The 21,279-nt window shown below is 40.2% G+C and overlaps 1 protein-coding gene across 1 annotated transcript in view; it reads right to left on the bottom strand.

Annotated features, from left to right (window-relative positions):
• Positions 1–2,360: 2,360 nt before the first annotated feature.
• LOC121433656 (Golgi phosphoprotein 3) overlaps positions 2,361–21,279 on the bottom strand; it is a 28,951-nt gene continuing 10,032 nt past the window's right edge. Inside the window, exons 2-4 of the mRNA XM_041632145.1 lie at positions 14,256–14,387; positions 9,388–9,502; positions 2,361–4,207 (exon numbers count right to left, since the gene is read on the bottom strand). Of these exons, the coding sequence (XP_041488079.1) occupies positions 3,783–4,207; positions 9,388–9,502; positions 14,256–14,387 (672 nt within the window). The 3' untranslated portion in view covers positions 2,361–3,782. The remainder of the gene's footprint in view (positions 4,208–9,387; positions 9,503–14,255; positions 14,388–21,279) is intronic.

Genomic DNA, 21,279 nt, shown 5'->3' with positions numbered 1-21,279 from the left:
GTGCACAATTAAAACCATGATACCATTCACACCTCCCTGAAGATCAGCATGCAATGTTATGAAGCAGTATCACCACTTCCCCAGTGCTGCTCAAACATGATGTCTATGACAGTTTACTCAAGATGGGCTTAGAACTTCAGGACTCGGTGGGCTGGGATGAACTATGTCCTTTTTAAGATCAAAACAGAACAGAGTGCTCTAACTGGCAATAGCTCTAACTTAATATACAATGGAACTTCATAAAGATCTCACATAAACTTATGGCACATACTTCCCGGGCTACTGGGGCAAGGTGGGTCAAGCCTGGCAGACATGACTCCCATGATCAACATACTGGGGGGCATCACTCACTAGCCGTGTTTGCTGTTGTTGTTGTTGTTGTTGGAGTGATGAAAAGCTAAGGCACTCACAAGTATATACCCACCTGGGGCTGGAGAGATGGCTCAGCAGTTAAGAGCACTGGTTGCTCTTCCAGGACTAGGGTTCAATCCCCAGTACCCACATGGCATCTCACAACTGTAATTCCAAGTCCAGAGGATCCGACACCCTCACACAGACACACACGGAAATCAATGTACATAAAATAAAATATGTAAATCATTTAAAAAATTACTTACCCACCTGTTCACAAATAATGGAAAGGCTGGCTGGGCCGTAATGGCACACACCTTTAATCCCAGCATTTGGGAGACAGAGGCAGGCAGGCGGATCTTTGTGAGTTTGAGGCCAGCCTGGTCTACAAGAGCTAGGACAGGCTCCAAAGCTATAGAGAAACCCTGTCTTGAAAAACCAAAACAGAAAAGAAAAGAAAAGAAAAGAAAAGGCCTAAATGGCGGAATAAATCAGAAGTTCCTGCTACCTGAGCAGAACAGTGACATTCTTGGCCTTCTAACATATTTATGCTTCTCTAAAAGCCATTTCTCACATCTCTATAATTTAAATAAACTACACCAGCATGTCCTTTAAATTGCCTTGAGAACGTTTTGCGTATCTGCTGCTCTGGATCTGTCTCTCAGAGAAAAACAGCCTCCTCCTAGTGCCCAAGTAAGAAAGGAAAACTGTAACTGGATGCCACCCCCATTTGCTCTTGACCTTGGGATCAAAAGTCTAAGTAGCTACTAGAGTTAGCAGTCTAAGTAGGCTGGGAATGTCACAAGGACTTCACAGGCAGAGAAAGTCCTTATACAGTCTGTTAGACCACTGTACTGGTTCAAGTTTTCTTCAGAAAGCTTAACAATTACACACTGTGTGGTAAAGCCAAAAGGAAACAGTAACTGCTCATTCTTAGACACAGCAGACATTCACACAGACTTTATAAAATCCACTGCCATGGGCATCTTGGGCTAACAGCTTTTAATTTTACATGAACTGCAGGGATAACTATTCCCACGAAAGAATCACCATTCTTGTTTTTAAGATGGCGTTGCACTCTTTAATCCCAGCATTTGGGAGGCAGAGGTAGGCAGATCTCAGAGTTCAATTGAGGCCAGTCTGGTCTACATTGGCAGTTTCAGAACAACCAGATAAAAAAATAATAATCAAAAATAGAGAGAGACTTATAAGCAAAAGTCTTTGCTCGGGGAAGTTCCCCTTCTGGATCTAGAGCCACTCACAGGCTGAGTCAATTGTAAACGACCCTAAGATACACGCAGAAGTGCAGGCCAGACCCCTAATAACTGCTTGGGATTATCTATGTTACTTGCAGAAGCAAGTACCTTAGAGACACCTATTCCTCCTGCTATTTTACTTCTAAAATCCTTCGAAAGAAAAACAATTTTTCCCAATAAAATGTCAGTGGGGCTGGAGAGAGAGCTCAGCAATTAGGACTTCACTGTTCTTGCTGAGGACCTCCCTCATCCAGTTCCCTGCACCACACAGAGGCTCACACCTGATGTACTTACTCTCCTGGCTTCGGAGTACACACATACCCACAGGAAAAACACTCACACGTATAAAATAACAAAATTAACTTTTCATTTCAGTGCACTAGTGTCAGTTTTCAGTGCCCATGTCTAAAAAACAACAACAAACAGCAGTGTCACTGGGTGGGAATCAGGTGATTTTAATGTCTTCCCCCAAGCATCATCAGAGGGGATGGCAACTATTACCATAGCCAGCTGTCTGTTTCTCTAAAATTTTGCTGCCATTTATTTGTATTGTCAGTGACAGCTTTCACTGAGCAGAACTGAGGTTCTACAACAAACACCATATGTGGCTGCAAAGTTTAAAGTACGTCCTTCCCGGCTCCTTTAAGACAGTTTGCCAAGCCGTGCAGTTGAAATGTCACTGTGCCATACTAAGTAAAACTTCCCTTGACGCAAAGGAGATGACACAAAAATCAAATGACATGCTCATTGTGATTCAGGCACTTTCAAGATCATAGTTTATTTATTACTTCAGATAAAAAGATAGTATACATATTAGGGAGTCCCTTAAAATTCAACTCTAAAGTTATACGCATCTAGTATTTTTGCATCAAATGTTAACCAAAACCTTCTAGACACCTGAAAGCCCCACTATTAACATGAACTATGGTAATAAAAAATTTGACATTTAATTTGTTCAATGTATAGTATTTACATTATGAAACCAATGGTACATAAACAGTGATAAAGAATAAAATCAACATTAAAAAGCAGAGGTTTGTAGTCTTACGATGTGCTAATTATCATAATTGTATATAAAATTAAAATATAGCAGAGCCTTTTGTTACAAAAGTCTTAATCATCTGCGTTGCAGTCATTACTCGCTATCAATTTACATGCAACATCTGCTAGGACTGATATCTGATCTTCTTTTCCCAAGAATGGATGAGTAGATAAATGATATTTTGGAGCAGACATTAATTTACTTAAGGACAGAAAAAAACTGTACTCCAGATTAGTACTAGTCACAAGCCTCTTTCCTTCAGAAATCATAAAAATGGGAAGAATTTTAAAAAGTCACAAAGGAGTAACATGAGGGGCCCAGCTCAGAAAGAGCTGAACAGATCACATCTTTCTCTCCTTCAATGATGAGAGGTCAAGTTTGCCACCAAATAACAATGAAGCTAGTGAAGGGAACCAGGTGCACAATTAAATTTTGCAGAATACTAAGACGAGGCAGAGGTGGCCAGAAGAAGGGGCGATTCATATATAATCCGAACTATATACAGCATAAGAGGAATGCAGCCCATCTCAAACTGGCTTTGTGAAACAATTGGACCTTTATGATTTAATAGCTAAAATTATAACACATGTAACCACACAATAGATTTACATAGGAAGCAAAATCCAAGGGGCATTTTATATTACCTATTTACTGTGCTGTTTCAATTTAAAAATAATTTTGCTAAGTATACATCTCAACTGAGGTCTATGTATAAAATGTCCTAATAGATACAGATATTTACCTTTGGTGAGTTGAAGGCCTTGTTGTGACTTGTCTGAATTGTAGGCAGAATGCAAGGTGGGAAAACACAAGCTGAGGTAATCCAAAAGCTGTGCATGAGGTGACTGGAGGTACTCTGAAAGCCAGAGTACAGCAGACCCAACCAGGTAACAGTGAGAATGGCAAGAGGGAATGGAGTGCCAATATGGCAGTAAGGTTGGTTAAAAACAGAAAGAGGAAGGCCTCTCGTACCAGCAGAATCCCTCATACATACAAAAAGAAATTGCCACCCACGATTTTGTAGAACAAAAGCCAATTATTAGTATGGGAAAGTACAAACTACAGAAAACCAGATGTCAAATAGAAGAAAAACTACTGGTTCACGAGAAAAAGGAAACATTCCATTCTGACAGTTACTTGGTAAATGCAGCTACCACGGCCCATAGGACTTCATTGGTATTGGCCTTCAGACACTCCACTTCTGGGTCTAAGTCGAGAAGCTGCCGTACTCTCTTGGTGGCTAAATCATACTGCTCGTCCAGAAGAGGAGCAAATGCATTCTCCAAAACATCCGAGGCATGGGCTAGGTAAATGAGGGCCAGCAAGCGCTTGTCCATTCGGTGAGGGTCATTTACCCATTTGTCAAGAACAGCTTCTTGTACCTTCTTGATGAGGCGCTGCTTAATGTTGTTATTGGTGAGAGGATGTGTCGTCATGTCAAACAGGAGGAAGTTCTGTTTCTCTGTCGTCAGTACACCTTTTTCTACCAGGTTTTTAGCTAAACGTTCACGTACATTTCTTAACTGATAGTGCAATTTTAATGGATTCCACGTCTCACCTAAATAAGAATGTTCCAGAAGTTAGAAATGATGGGTATTATTTCCTGAATTACAACAACAAAAAATGAACTATTAGATAAGCAAAAGAAATTTGATTCTTGCCCCCTCCCCACTAGATCATGAAGTCCAAGTTTTGGATGACTGGGTTCTAGGCACCCAACGCTTTCTCAGGCACAGTAATCTTCAAATCACAACCACCCTTAATCTAAAAGAGTAATGAACCACATATTCAATTTTGTTCCTGCCTGCTCTGGCTGTTATCAAAGACAGTCAATAAGGCGGAATGCAATGTGGTAGAGCACACACTCACCAAGTAGAGGCAGAAGGATCTCAAGCGTGGAAGCATGTGGGCTACACGTAAGAGACCATTTTACACAATAAAAGCATCACAAGACCCTAGGTTCAACTCTGACTACAAAAAACAAGGGGGAAAAAGAAAAAAAAAAAACACCAAAACCAAGTCTCTATGGTATAAAAGCAGCGATTTGTCCCTACAAACTACCAATCTTCAACAGACAAAGGGAAACGATGCTCTCTGATTATAAATTATTCCTGAAACTGCCACTAGGACAGTCTATAAAGACAGCAAAGCTTGTGTGGACAAGGATGAAAAATTATATAAAGCTGACCCCTGAAGCGAAAAAAAAACATCTCCAAAGTTTTTTGTTTTGTTTTGGAGACAAGGTTTCTCTGTGTAGTCTTTGCTATCCAGGAATTCACTCCATATACTTACTAGGCTGGCTACAAACTCGGAGATCTGCCTGCTTCTTCCACCCAAGTGTTGGGATTAAAGGCATGTGCCACCACCACCTGGTATCATTTTCAGATCTTAAGTCTGTCATCTATAAGCACTTTCTTTCGAGACAAATACTTTAAGCATTTCCAATTAAAATCATTTACTTTCAGCCTAGCATGGTGGTGCATGCCTTTAATCTACAGCTTGGTCTACAAAGCGGGTTCCCGGAGAGCCAGGGCTACACAGAGAAACCCTATCTCAAAAGAAAAAAAAAAAAAGAGAGAAAACCATTTATTTCATATGAAAAATATTAGTAACTCTGGTTATCTTTCAGATTATACATAACAAGTTTAACTGTATTTTCTAAATGATCACCAATATTTTTCCAGTTTGGGAAAAAAAATACCGAAGTATTTTTTTAAGCAACACATTGAAAATCAACCCCAAACACCTTTCTCCACTGTGAAAACTCTAAAGCTGAAGTTCTAGAACACTAAGAATCAGCCTTAAGCTACATTACTGAAGCCAGTAACAATTAAACTTAAAATGTACTTAAATTTTCAGTTCCTCAGCTTTGCAAGTCACATCTCAGTACCAAAAGCCTTGCGTGGCCGCCATTAGTTACTCACTAGATAGCTCTGAGCACTGTGGCACCTAGAATGTATCTCGCCCAACAGTGAAGAATATCCCTGACAGGAGCTCAGTGACAACCACCCACGATGATGCTCACACAGAATATCCAAGTTTGAACCCCAGCACCCATATCAAGTGCCTCACAGACAGCTCTAACTCCAATTTCCAGGGGAAATAATGCTTTAATCACCTTTGTAAGCACTCAGTACAAATACATACAATCAGGGACACCCATATAAAATAAAAGACTACCCTGGACAGCAAAGCAATCATCAATGTTATTAGAAATAGAGAAAATTAATTAATTAATTAATCTGAAAAGTGACTTTTCAGATACTGGTCATAAAACATTCCAAAAACCTATGACTCAGATAAAACCTAATGAGTCACAGAACTGCCCCCAAGTACACTACCTAGAGACATATCCAAGGGAACAGAGCAGGAATGAGCATTCCACAGCACAGCACAGCAGACACTCTACCCAAGTCTGTGGGCAGAGACCAAGATAGCTAAAGCAGCTGAAAAATACAAGGCAGAGTACAGAAGATCTAGAGTCCTGCATAATATTCAAGTCTCAGAACGCTAAGCCATAGAAGTTGAAGTGTTAATCTGCAAAGCTAAGCAAACAGATAAATAAAAGCTAAAGAATGCCACGAGTTTTCAGAGAGGTGAGAAAAGCCTGGTCACCAAACTAACCTGAGGAAAAAGGCCTTACTGAGTCCAGGACGTAAGGAAACTCAGAAAGACCACACTTCAGGAACAAGGTTGAGCTGGTATCAAGTGTAAACTAGTCTAAACCTGTACTATCCAAGCTTTAAAGTATAATCCACAAGTAACTTACTGGCCTGTCTACCAAAGCAAAAGCCAACACCCCCAGTCCTCCCCGGGAATGGGGAGCGAGGGAAACAATACTGAGATTGAATTTAGGACCTCCCACATGCTAGGCAGGCACCCTAAAAAAAAAAAATCAAACACTCTTTAGACAAAGATAACAAAGTTCAGCACTTAACAATCTAATATTCACAACATTGAGTATTCAATTTTAAAACAGTAACAATAACACATTAGATTTGCAAAGAAAAAATATGCCCCAAAACTAATGGGGGATGCAAATAGCCAACCAAGTCAGTTACGAACAAAAAAATAACAAAGATGAGAAAAACAACAGACAAGGAGTTCAAAGAGAACCAGTGTTAGCACCTACATCATTTAAAGGAAATGCACACAAAATGGGAACCATGTTTTAGAAAGACTATATTATCTGGGACAGTCTTTTATTATATTATTTAGTATGCATGTGAATGCATGTGTACGTGACTCACACCACAAATGTCAGAGAACAGCTTTCCATCATGTGAAATCAAACTCAGGTCCAGGTCATCAGGCCTGGCAGCAATACCTTTAACCTCTGACTCATCTCACTGGTCCATAGAAGAGTCATTAAAATTTTGCAATTTATTTTGGAAAAGGACTTAAAGTATATGATAAAAGGCTGCTACTATGAATTATTAATAATTAAGGCCATTTTGTGCATAAAACCATTTCAAATAAAGTCAGAATAAATCAGTGTCTACAAGTGCATTTGGGCTCAAGTGTATGCACACGCGTGCACACACACACACAAAAGCAAGTTACTTGGTAAGGTAGTATTTACAATTTTCTCAGGAATCATAGTACCAAGAATATAAACATTAAGACTTATTTCTAACCTTCTAAGTATCACAATTAAATGGTGAGAGAAACCATCATAATTTACTGGCTAGAAAAAAATGGGAATGAGGCCCTATATTAGTTACAGGGGAGGGGCACTCAAACTACATCTAGACTTCCAGAAAGAATAAGTATCTAAGAAGAAACAGGAAGAGTGCACACAGTGATGACCTTCTTGCAAATGTCCTACGACTTAACTTTTAACTCAATCCACTGTCTCCTAAAGTGTCTACTGATCACCTGACAGCTTGGGTTTTAGATTTTACTCTGTTTTCTAATGCCAGTGTTGGGAAGGCAGACAACCGTAAACTAAAGTCAGACAAGATATAATAGCTGACTTTGGGGAATTCAAATTAATACAACATAAAATAAGCACATTTATGCAAATACTTTCTACAATTAACTATGCATACATCTGTGTACCTGTCAGACAGGACAGGTCTCACAATCCAAATGACATCTTGGCCATCTATTCACAAACACTGCACTCAGGGAAGCTTGGCAGCCAAGTGCCTGGTTAACTGCTGAGCCTTCTCACTGGCCCAATCTAATCCTTCTGAAAAGGTACACTTTCTTTTGTGTGTACAATTTTTACCTTTCAAAGGCGTAGTCTAAAGTCTACTTCCTTTCAACTTCTAAGCTTCCTCGGACGTTTTTCTGAACCACCAAACTTTTAGAGAGCCATAAGTATTAAATTATTAGACACACGTGGGTGGTCGTCAATCTCCAAGTGTCTCTGTTTAAGTTCATAGTGCCTATGTCAGTGCCATGCAACAACTGGCATTCAAGTAGTACACCACATACTTTTCTGTTGTTGGTACTTGTACAGTGCAAGTGCAAGGTAAGCATCAAATCCTGGGTTTTGCACATTCTAGATCCTTAAGGACTATACCTCTAATGAGGACAACTTTAAAACAACTGAAATTTAAACAAACAAACAAAAAAAAAAAACTAAAAACATTCTCAGAGTGACCACAGACCTACACACTTAAATTCATAGAGTGGGAAACCAGAGTGATGGCTCAGTGAGCAAAGCCACTTGCTGCCAAGCATGACAATCTCACATGGTGAAGGAGAGAACTGACTTCTACCCTGTGCCAGGACACACTAACCCCTGCCACACACCCACACTAAAACAAATAAACATAATAAAAAAAAACTTAAAGTTATTAACCAGTCAACAGAAATCTGGTCCATTTGCTCAACAGAAAACAGGTGAATGGAGCCAAGCATTCTATCACTAAGCTCTGACCAGAACCGTTGTTCCAATACTCTAGCAATGTGCTTTGTTTTCTCCTCCCAAGTTGTGTCCACTTCTTTCATGTCAACAAGGCAGCTCATTCCTAATATACACCTAAAATAATATATGCCTAATAATAAGATGTGCTGAACACAACATTCTGGCACGTATAGCCAATCAAAAAACATGGGATATTGCCTAAATATCTGTCTTGTGAATTCTTACCTATTCCACTGGACATCCTACTGTATTTCAATATTTTGGGAGAAATCTCTTTAATGCTTACTCTGGTGAGAAGCACACAAGAGGCTCAAGTTGAAAGTCAAGTTCAGTCAGCACTCACACTAATAAGATTTGGTCAGTCAGCAGCCATACAATGTTAACTAGTTGAGTATAACCACTTTAGCCTATCAACCCAATCCCTTAGGACAATACTGGTTTGGTTGTACCACTGTAAAAGAAAATCCAGTGACCAAGACACTGACCATCAGACTGGACCAAGCCCAATCAATGAGTACATGGTACACATTAAGATCAAGAGATAGCATATAGTTTATGAGGACATCATCACAGCTTGGCCCACTCTAAACAGTAAACTGTCCCAAAATAACTCTGATAAAGAATGATTGGAGACAGGCATGGTGGTGCAAGCCTTTAATCCCAGCACTTAAGAGGCAAAGGCAGGTGGATCTGAATTGTAGTTCAGTCAGGGCTACAAAGTGAGGAGACCTTGACTCGAAACAAAACAGAGGTTAAAAGAAGACTATTTGCTTTCTCATGTAAAAGAAGATAATTTTTTCTTAAATTATCATCCCCACCACCATCTTCCATAATTAAAAAAAGCATCTACATTAGCTTACCACTAAGTAACTCAATCCAGTTCTGGACCGTCTCTGGAGGTTGAGTCTCCTTAACGTGCTTTAGAGCTTCGTCAAGAAGAACGTCCCCTGTGGGAGCATCCGATTTACAGATCACCTAAAACGCAAGAGGTCAGAAATGATGCACTGGTACCTTCTTCCCTCATAAACTCATTAGATAAAAAATATAAAAAATAAGCAAGTATGCAAATATTTCATGCTCAGATACTTTACACTTACTGCAATTCCAGTTAATGCTGAACTTTGAACTATTTAATGCACAAATTCATTCATTAAAATATTCTTAGACCCAGAAACACTCAACTATATGGAAGAATTCATATAATAAAGACATTTTACATAAGAAAACTATTTTTCTCAAAAAATATCATTAAGGGGCTGGAGAGATGGCTCAGAGGTTAAGAGCACTGACTGCTCTTCCAGAGGTCCTGAGTTCAATTCCCAGTAACCACATAGTGGCTCACAACCACCTATAATGAGATCTGGTACCCTCTTCTGGCCTGCCAGCATACAGACAGACAAAACACTGTATCCATAATAAATAAATCTTAATATATGTGTGTGTATGTATGTGTATCATTAAGGAAACTTTGACAAATTGAAGAAAAAAACAAAACTAAGATATAGCTCCCTTGAGCTTATGCTTAATAAAAGATATGAAGGGGAAATATAGTTTTAGGGAAAAAAATTTTAAGACTGCCACTTCTAGCAGAAGCCTTAATGACTATGGAAAGTTATTCTATCTCCAGCCCCAAGATTGTGAGGAACAGAGATGGTAGGGGCCCAAGGACAGAGTCTAAATCTGTAATAAAACCTGTATTAGGTTATTAGCAGTGAAAAGTGGCTCAAGAGGGCTGTTCTTACAGGACTCAGCTTTATTCCCAGCAACCAGCTCACAATCACCTGTAACTCCAGCTCCAGGGACTTTGACACCCTCTCCTGGCCTCTGCAATTACAGCATGCATGTGGGGGATAGAAAGACATGCAAACAAAACACGTAAAAGAAACCTCAAAAACAAGAAGAGTGGAAACTCCTGGGAAGTGGGTAGGAAAGGAGCCCTCACTGCCATGCTAGTTAGCCACTTAGGTTCCCATGGGCTTCACTCAGTCATAGCCTAAGCAATGCATTTCTAGTTAAATCTATCACAGCACCTTAGAGCGGCTATTAAAAATGTTTAATATAACTGTGTTCTCATATTTTTCTTCAAAAAGGTGCCTCTGTGGGTTTTTCTTTTGTTCAATCTCACAAAAGATTAATATATAAGAGCTTATTCTTTAGGATTACACAAGAGAAATATAAAACCATAATGCCAACCACAAATTTAGCCTCAAGGAATTGAAAAAAAGGTGAAATGAATTATAAAATATTGGTTTTAACCCAATATAGCCAAAACCTGGCCTATAAGAGATATCCACTTGAAAGCTGAGATATTTAGTGTTTTCACCAATACTGTTTTTAAAACTTCAGAGTGTTTTTTATAGCACAGCTCAATTTTCAATGGTGGCATGATTACTATGCTGGACGGTGCAGACACAGAAATATTTAGAATGTTCACTCCATAGTGCTTAGTTAGACTAGGGTTTACGGGGAAGAAAAAGAACTTTAGGAGAAAAGAACCCTACGTCTGTGACGTTGAACCATGTGACCGACTTCTTCCTTCCACTCACTACTCTCTCCATGTGGCCAGGAGCCATCATCATCCACTTTGTTCAAGCCCCCACTATGAGGCAAGTGGTCTATCAGCTCTGAACAACCTAGCTATGGAAAGGTAATTTATTCCTTCTAAGTCCTGCTACAGATCTTCCTAATATGTGTCACTCCCTCTATAGTCTTTGTCTGAATTTTAGCCCCTAGTGTGACCATTTTTCACTTGAAATAATTTGTCTCCTGACTAGAGGACTTCAACATGTTTAATGTTGTAGGGATACTTTTATTTATTGATAATTTTATAACATATAGAACATTGAGCATATCCAACCCAAATTCTCCACGTTCCCTTCCCCCAATACTTCTCCTCTCACCCCATCCCCCCACACTTAAATAATCCACTGCATCTAACTAGTGTTGCCTATTGGGTGTGAGGCTATCCAACATAGCACTGGCAACCCTACCAGTGGTCACGCACACACCAACCACCCCCCTGCAGCCATCAACGAGGAGGTGGAGCCTCATGAGCCAGCTCCACTCCTCACTAAGTGGCTTCATCTTGTGCAGGTAATCCCAGCGGCTGTGAGGCTGTGCGTGCATGAGAACAACACTGAGCTCTTGAGGAGACAAATCTTACTACATTTCATTGTTCCTGCTCAAAACAAATCAAAGATTCAAACAAGTTCTAAATTCCTTTAAATTTTCAAGACTAGCTGGCCAGTGGTGTTGCAGGTAGACCTCTGAGTTTCTGAGGCCAGACTGAACTACAGAGTGAGTTCCAGGACATCCAAAGCTACAAACAGAAACCCTATCTTGAAAAACAAACAACAACAAAATATTTCAAGAATATGTGTGGCTTCAAAATAAATATCCTCTACTTACTACCTACAACATAGGAGAGATGAAAAGAAGAGAAAACAAGACCTCTGAGAAAATGCATTATATAGACAGAGTTTCAAAAGGTCTCAGGAATTTAACAGAAAAGATTCATAAAACAAGAAACCCTGTGGGAGCTGCAACCTCAGAACAAAGAGGCCCAAGGTCAGTTGTGCGGCAGTGATGTGGCAGGGGTGGCAGGCAATGAGGACATGTGGACAGATGCAGTCAGAAACTAAGGAGCAAGATTAAAACAACCAAAAGCCGGGAAGGGGCGGGGGCGTGCTGGCTATAAGCAGATTCTCCCTCAGAGTCTTCAAGAAAACACAACTACATCTCCTAACTCTGGCCTCCAAAACTGAGAGAATTCTTTCTTGCTTAAAGCCACTATGGCTGTGGTCACTTGTTAAGGTGGCTTTAAAATGAATTAAAGACAGAGTGGTGGCACATGACTTTAATTCTAGCACTCAGGAGGATCTCCTAAATTTGAGGCCAGTTTGAGCTACATTCTGAGCTCCAGGACAGTTGGACTACAAAGAGACACTGTCAAAAAAAAAAAAAGAAAAAAAGAAAGGAAGGAAGGAAGGAAGGAAAAGAAAAAAAGAAAAAAGCTGCCAGGATCAGAAGTAATGAATGAGGAAACCTTTGGTCTTCTACCTGTATCTATCTTAATTAAATCAGCAATTACTTTTAAATTTTAACTTACTAAATCATAGAGGATATTTTCCAGCAACCTTTTCGTCACATCACTAAGAAATCACTAAGAAGCAGACTGACTTAAGTTTCACCACTTTTTCCCAGTCTAGCACAGTGCATGATGTACTAAAATAATGAATGCACAATGAATAAAGGAACAGATGATCACCAGTCCATGGCTCGTTCTCATGTATAGCACAAAACTGACTCCTGCTAGCACATTGTTTTATTTAGGCCAGGACTCTAATGAAAAGTTCCTAAGTTACTAACCTGTGTATGCATTCTATTGATGCTACAATGACAGTTTCCTCAGGTTGGTTTTCTCCATAAGTTACTACAGTTGCAGAAATAAAACCTGTTTTATGACATAGTTATCCAAAACAGTAATTTGTTAAATTCTCTCAATGCCAGCTCCCTTGTCTTAAGGGCAAATGGCTGGATTTACCATAGAGATGCCACGAGAGCATTTCTACGGTGTCAGCCTGTAATCTCAGCCATTCAAGGACTGTCAGAAAATCTAAATTCAAAGCCTGCATAAGCTACACAGCAAGACTGATTCAAACAAACATGCCCACATTATTCCACCCACCCAATACTGAGCTCAAACACAGGCTGGCACACCCGCTAAAAGAGCACTCATCCTGAGGTGCATGCACTCCAACCCAGCAGTATTATTTCCTGCACATAACTTTCAGTAACACATTAACAGCATCCCTTCTTATAAAATTACCATTCTCTGGGTTATCAGTTGGCAAGTTCAAAGTAAGGGACGCAGCACAGGCTTGTAATCTTAGTGCTCTAGAGTCTCCCAGTCAAGGCCAGCATGAGCCACTAGCAAGTTCCAAACAGCCTTGGTCATAAAGTGAAGACTCTTGTCTTTAAAAACTAAATGGCAACAAAATGTTTGGTTCTGGCCTAACTTTTGGATTTATAAATATAATACATTACTAAATAAAAAAAATAGTTTTGAAATACCATGTCCAGAGTATAAGAACAGACTGGAAGAGAAATAATCTTGAATATCTGAAATTGAGGCTAAAGTTAAAAATCTAAAAACTAATGTAAGGGCTGGAGAGATGGCTCAAAGGTTAAGAGCACTGACTATTCTCCCAGAGGTCCTGAGTTTAATTCCCAGCAACCACATGGTGGCTCACAACCATCTGTAATGAGATCTGGTGCCCTCTTCTGGTCTGTAGACACACATGCAGACGGAACACTGTATACATAATAAATAAATCTTAAAAAAAAACACCAACGTAATATATTTCTGCTCCTCCAGAGAAGTACCTACCTACACCTTCACCATAGAGAACAGACATAAAAAGCAATCATAGTCTTCCAAAAGGATGGGTGCCCTAGGAGTAATTAATTTCCACAAAGCTCCTGGATTATCCAAAGTTGTCTCAAAGTCTTCAGAAGCAAATAAAACTGAGCATCTCCCTAAAATGCAGTAGTCATGGATCCTAATAATGACTGACATTTGTTGCGTATGCAAAGAACCAGAAAAACCAAGAATGCAATCCAACAGACAATTTTAAACTATTTACACATTTTAAAGCTATTAGAAATATTCATCATTTTTACAGAGCAAATTCTTGCAAAGGGGGGTATTATTTAGAAGTCCTCTTACCTTTCTGGTTAAAAGACTTTTTCTTCTCATTCCACAAGCCTCTAGTTGTAACCTTCCTTTCAAGGCTAATTCAATTAACATACAGCCACGTAATCCAGATGATATACAGTCATTCCAAAATGACGTGTAACCCTATTTAAAAAGAACAAAGAAAACAAAACAGCCAATTCACTTTGACTCAAAAGTAGAAATAGCCAAAGCTATTTTGAGTACCTTTCACCACACATGTGTACCAGGCTTTTTCTTTTAGGCAATGAACCAGCTCCCAAATCATGAAACACAGACTTAGCTTTGAATGCTCGGCTTTGGCTTTGCTCTTTCCTTGGTAGCTCTTATAACCTAACCTGTTTCTCTTCATATACGTTTTGCCTTGGGACTTTTTTACCTTTTCCCCTGTATGTCCTACTCCTATCTAGCTGGCTAGTCACTGCCTGGCTTCTGGCCCAGGGCATGTCTCTCTTTCCTCCCTCATTCTCTTCCCCTTTCTAGCCTACATGTCTCTTATTTATTCTCTCTGCCCAAAGTCCAATCAAGTGCCTTAAGTAGGTAGGCAAGGTGAAACAAATGCAGCAAAACAAATGTAAGACATCTTTATATCATTAAACAAATGCGGCATAAACAAGTGCAGCACACCCGTACACAGCTAAAGTAATATCCCACAGCACAAACAAATGTATCTTTGCCTAATTAAAATATTCTACAACGCATATCTTTTTATAACAAGACACTAAAAGTGCACTTGGTATATTGTAAATCTAGGATGTGGGGGAGGGTTTTTTTTTTACCACATATTCTTACATATGAATAAACAACAACTTTATAGAGTCAAACTGGGCAGGGTAGCACTGGAGATAAGGCTTAAGAGTTCAAGGTCATGCTAGGGAGATGGCTCAGAGACTGTAAGAGTGTTTACTGCCCTTACATATAACTGAAGTTCAATTCCTAGTATCTACATGGGGCTCAAAACTGTAACTCCACTTAACAGGGACCCAATGCTCTCTTCTAGACTCTTTGGGCACCAAGCATACACATAGTGCAGACATACATGAAATCAAAACATCCATACACACAAAATAAATTCAAACTTTTAAATAAGTGAAAGTGAAAATCCAGCATGGTGGCTCATACCTCCAGAATTCAAGCTAGTCTGGGCTACATAGGGAAGGCTCCCTGGTCAAAGCGATCAGCTCATTTGTAAGAGAATGGCTGACCACCAGAGTTCACGGAACTTCACTAATGATGTGGGGACTTAAAGTGCAAGCCCAACTACCACTTTTTGCTGTTGGTTTTGGTTTTTTTGAGACAGTGTTTCTTGTGTGTCTTGGCAGTCCTGGAACTCACAAAGATCTGCCTGCCTCTATGCTGGGATTAAAGGCATACACCATCACCACTTGGCTCAAACTACCACTTTTAATGAGAGCTTTTAGAAGGAGAGCATTTAGATAAAGGGAACTAAAAGGCGAAAGCAAAAAGAGTTTTGTCAGGCATGATGGTATATGCCTTTTAATCCCAGCACTCAGGAATCAGAGGCAAGAGGCAGGGTGGATCTCTGCGATCTATGCAGAACAGCAGCTGTCTACACAGTGAGATCCAGGACAGCCAGAGCAGTAATTCAAACAGTAATTGATAGAAATCAAGTGAGATCTGGAACAATTAAGGCCTTGAGAAGCTTGGGAATTGATTCCACATGAAATTACATTACAGCTGTGTAGTTTTCACAGGCCTGAACACACAAATGGGGTTCCTAGGTGAAACACCACAGTACAGGCAGAGTGCACTTCATGAAATCGAGTGGGTGTGGCAAGCAGACCAGTCTGAAAAGGGTGACAGAGTTAGCAGTTTGCCTTTGATGCCGGATAGCAGATATGACTAGATATGACTGTCCCAACTATTTTCATGTTATGAGTCACCCAGAGATGTCAGCAAAACAAGGTCTTTACTACAGAGTTCAGGGTAACATTTAATGAAAAACTGGCTAACTCACATAGGAAAGTAGATGAATGAAAAAAAAAATCTGTGCCTAAGTTTCTAGGGTTTACCAGAAATAAACCAGATAGATGAAGCCAAGAAAAGCAGAGCAAGCAACAGAGTAGCCCAGTATTTTGATAACCTCCTAGTAAACCTGTATCAAAAAAGCATGATCTTGGAATTACCAGAGAAGTTTTTGGTTTTGTTTTTTTAAAGGCTGAGTAAAACAGACCCAAAAGAACAGTTATACTGGTAGTATAACTGACCAGTAAAAATGCCACATGGGATTAAGTCTCTTAGGGGAAAAGTAAATCAGGAGAGTACCAAGTGACTGTACCCAACTTCAACCAGCCCAGTTCTCCAATGAATCCACAGCAAGGTCTAGACCACAAGCTAGCAGGGGAAGCACTCAGAGTGAGGAGCTAGAGAAAAACTTGGCCTTGTTTCTCTAAAAGAAGAATTACAAGAGCCTACTGGAGGACTACATACTCAAAGCATGTTTTATGTGTGTTCCTCTTTCTAGAACAGCAAGTTAGCCATTTTTAATAAGGTAGCTGAAATCTACTGAAAGACTAGTAACTGGCAGTATCATTTTTAGTTCAGTAACTAGCTGTGTTTACATATACAGTTGTGAGAGAATAAAGAATCAATGATGTATGCAGGTGGTACCCAACTCCTAGAAGCCAAACAATTCAACCTTCCAGAGGTTTGAAATTCTCCAGAGAGTAAAGAAGCAGGCATCTTTGAGGCTCAATCCAACAAAAGGGAAATAAGAGTTCAGAGGTCAGCCACACTCAGGAGAGTACTGGCTAATCAGATAGCTGTGATGAAGCACCAGAGACCAATGGCTGTAAGACAGTGCCCCTCATCTCACTACTCGTGAACAAGACAACTCAGACCTCAGTTTGATCATAGGACCACTGAACAATCCGAGGCATTACAATTTTAGGAGTGTGATTTAAAAAAATTATTTCCCCCAGTCCCTATGTCCTAAAACTTTAAGATTGGGAAGGGTAGGCATTCAAAAATAAAGTGGGTTATGTACTTCAAGAATCCAGACATGGCAAGGATCCAAAACAGGATAAAGCATATAACAAAGCATGCAAAAAGAAACCCAAGTATTCTGTATTGGTCAGGCGAGATGCTAGCAAACCTAAAACAGAAGAGTTGAGGAGATGGAACAGTGGTTAAGAGCACATGCTGCTCTTTCCAGAGGACCCAAGTTTGGACTTCAGTACCTACATCAAGTCACTCTCAACTGACTGTAACTCCAGTTCCAAGAGTATCCAATACCTGTAGGCTACCAAAGATACCTGCACTCAACATATACAGCACACAAAGACAGACATTTAAAAACAAGGACCAGGCGTGGGGTGCACTTCTTTAATCACAGAACTATGACAGCAAAGTAAGTGGTCTCTGTGACTGAGGCCAGTCTGGTCTATACAGCAAGTTCCAAACCAGTCAGAGTTACAAAGTAACTTATGCCTAGGAATAGTTCTTCTTGGTCCCTCACCCCCTAAAATACAATGCCTGCTCCAACTTCACCTATACAACCTCCATGGTGTCTGCAGTGCTAATGAAGTGACCAGAGACACTCACAAATGAAAGCCTCGGCATCCTGACAGTCCCATATCCTCAGACCTTAACTCAACCCTTAGCCACAACTTCCAAAGTAGGGGGCACCGTTTCAAGGGACATCAACATAGCAGTCAAATTCATTGAGACTGGTGCTGCCACAGTTAGAGTGGCTGGCTCTGGGGCTGGTTTTGGAACTGTTTGGGGAAACCTCAAAAACATCTCTTCTACTCATGTCTGGACTTCGCCTTCTCAGAGACCATGGGCATTTTGTCTATATAAGCATACATACATACACAATGACCTACTTTTTAAGTAGGTAAGAAAAGGATTAGCAGTTAATAACAGCTGACAGTAATGGTTAGTTCCACTTTTCTGTATAATCAGATAAAATGGAACAAGAAAAGAAAAAGATTAGCTATTCAAGCTTATAAGGAAATAAGATGTTATCAGTAACACAATAAAGGCCAAGTACTAGAAATATTAAACATTTGCAACTGACATACCAACTCTCAGTTTCTCAACACAGCCTCTGAATATAAGGCTATCTCAGTAAGCCTGGCTCTTCCAATCCTTTGGACCTCACCAAACAGCATACAGACTACTTGAATTTTGTTTAAAAGGCAGATTTCTACCACACTCATGCCTTAAACTCAACCGAACCATCTTATTTCCTCTCTCCCATAAGCTATGGTAATAATGAAATCTTAGTAATCCTGCCTCTTTTGAGGCATTGCATGCATATGTTGTAGACATAAAAAAGCAAGTCAAAATACCCATATGTGAGTGTGTGTATCTGTATGTGTGCACATATTAAATATGCATCCTTTAATCTCCCAAGACTGGCATCAAATTTCACAAATTCTGGTAATTTCAGGCCACTGAGATAGGTGTTAGCAAACCACATACCTCCAGACCCACGAGGTGAAGAGAACCCACTTTCACAGTTATAATATGACCTCTAAATGCACACCACAGTGCACACGTCCATGCGCACAGAAGTAACTGGAAACACATTTAGTCACTCCAAGAGCCCAATGACTTTGGTGTCTCCATTTTTTCCACTCCTTTCTACACTCACATCTTTCAAAAATCTTGTCTGTATTATTATCATTGTCTTTAAAGCCCACAACAGCTTCTGTTACCAATTCCAGAATTTTGCCAACCTAGGCCAATATTTTCATGTTCCTTATTCCATACATAATCTCCATCATAACTTACTTTTGACACAATTTTATTTGCTTTTATAGCTGCATAAGATCACTTATTTTCAGAAGAATAAACTTTCTCATACAGATTCTTCCTGTGTGTCCTGTCTTTTTCTGTCTGGTATGTCACAGCCCATATTTCACTGTGCTCAACTATCTCCAAGTACAGGAGCATAGAGCACCTGCAGCCTAAACACTTGAGAGCCTGAAGCAGAGGATAACTTGAACCAAGAAGTCTGGGCTGCCCTGTCTCAAATTAGACATAGAAGAAGAGCTAAGAATGCAGTACCGTAATAGGAACTTACCTGGTGGGGTAATGCCCTCAGCATTGTAAAAAATTTAAGAAACATGGAAATGGGGGGGCGGGGGGATTAGGAACTGGGAAGATGTATCAGTGCACAGCACTGCTGACTATGAAAGCACGAGGACATGAGTTCAAATATCTAGGACCTGACAGCCAATTGTGCCTGTAACCTTAGCACAGGTGGCTCCTGGGAGCTTGATGGCCAACCAGATTACAGGCACAGGCCCCAACCCACCACACACATGAATTACATTTTTTAAATTATTTTTAATTTTATAATAAAATTGTATCATTTCCCTCTTTCCTTTTCCCTCCCTACAAATCATCCCATATACCATCTGCTTGCTCTCTTTGAAATGCATAGCTTTCCCATTGTTTACTTAATATATATATATGAAATCTTGAAAGGACTGTGAACCAGAGTCAGGGATTTAGCTCAATTGGGAGATTTGCCTATCCCCAGCATGGCATAAACCAAGTGAAGTGCCTGCATAAGACAGTGGCTGCAATCTCAATATTCCAAAAGTAGAGGCAGAAGAATCACTAGTTCAAGCAGTTCAAGGATCTCCTGAGCTACACAGAGCTGAAGCCCAGCCTGGGCTACCTGAGACCCTGTCTCAAAAACAAACAGTGGGTAAAAGCGCTTGCAACCCAAGACCTGATAACCTAAGTTTGATCCCCAGAATTCGCACAATGGAAGAAGAGAACAACTCCCACAAGCTGTCTTCTGGCCTCCATACAGTAGCCCATGTGTTGCACACCCACACAAATAAATATAGATGTTATTTTCTTAAATAATTTTTAAAGGTTGTAGAATCCTGACCTAATCACCGTCTGTGAAGATTCTGGCTTTCAAGATAGTAAGGATTATTTTCTTCCCCTAAAAAAAAACAAAGCACCAAAGAAGAAATGAGAAAATCAAATGTGGGAGGAGCTGATTCCAACAAGGGCAGAGAGGCCAGACATCTCTCAAACTTTCCTCTGGAACCAGAAGGATAGGAAACAAGACTCACTGCACGCCAGCTCCACCTGGCACTTAGTACAACGCAGCTGTCACAAAAGTCACTGACTCTGGAAGTTCAGGAGCTCCTGATAACTCAGGAAGAATGAACAGTATTCTGGAAAAGAGAAATAATGAAAACAAACACAGACTGGGCTTACATCTAGGGAAAAGAAACCAAAAATACTTCAGGTTCCCAGATTTCCCACCCAGATGGTCTGAGATTACAGAAAGGGGGATGCTTTACATATGCACACTCATCCATAATTAGGAGCTGCAGTGAAAAGGTAGATAATATAGTGAATATCTGACTCATTCAGTTACTTATCAAGTCCAAGATGGTCAGGAAATAACGACAAGAATGGAAGCTGGGCTCAGTAATAGAGCACTTGCCTAGCATGCTCAGGGTCAGAGTCTGATCCCCAGCACTGATGTGGGAGTGATTTCTTTCTAATCTGTTGCTTTCATTGGTTAATTAATAAAGAAACTGCATAGGCCCATTTGATAGGCCAACCCTTAGGTGGGCGGAGTAAACAGAACAGAATGCTGGGAGAAAGAAGCTGAGTCAGGCAGTCACCATGATTCTCCCGCTCCAGACAGACGCAGGTTAAGATCTTTCCTGGTAAGCCAGCTCGTGGTGCTGCACAGAATATTAGAAATGGGTTAGATCAATATATAAGAGCTAGCCAATAAGAGGCTGGAACTAATGGGCCAGGCAGTGTTTAAAAGAATACAGTTTCGGTGTAATTATTTCAGGGTAAAGCTAGCCGGGTGGCGGAACGCAGCCCGACCGCTCTTTCATGCTACACAGCACTGGAAGGGTAAGAGGGAAGAAGAGAAGGAATCAATCAACAGTATTTTTTAGTCTAAGTAATATAGCAGCCCTTGAGTCCTATTAACAAGTTACGGGACAGACCACAAACAGAGGTCTGTTTTGCCCAGCAAACAAAGAGGCTTAAGAATTCA

The sequence above is a fragment of the Microtus oregoni genome, unplaced genomic scaffold (genome assembly GCF_018167655.1).
Source record: "Microtus oregoni isolate MIOR12 unplaced genomic scaffold, Mior012 000040F_ref0000088, whole genome shotgun sequence".
Lineage (NCBI taxonomy): Eukaryota > Metazoa > Chordata > Mammalia > Rodentia > Cricetidae > Microtus > Microtus oregoni.
This window is presented reverse-complemented; position numbering and strand designations above follow the sequence as displayed.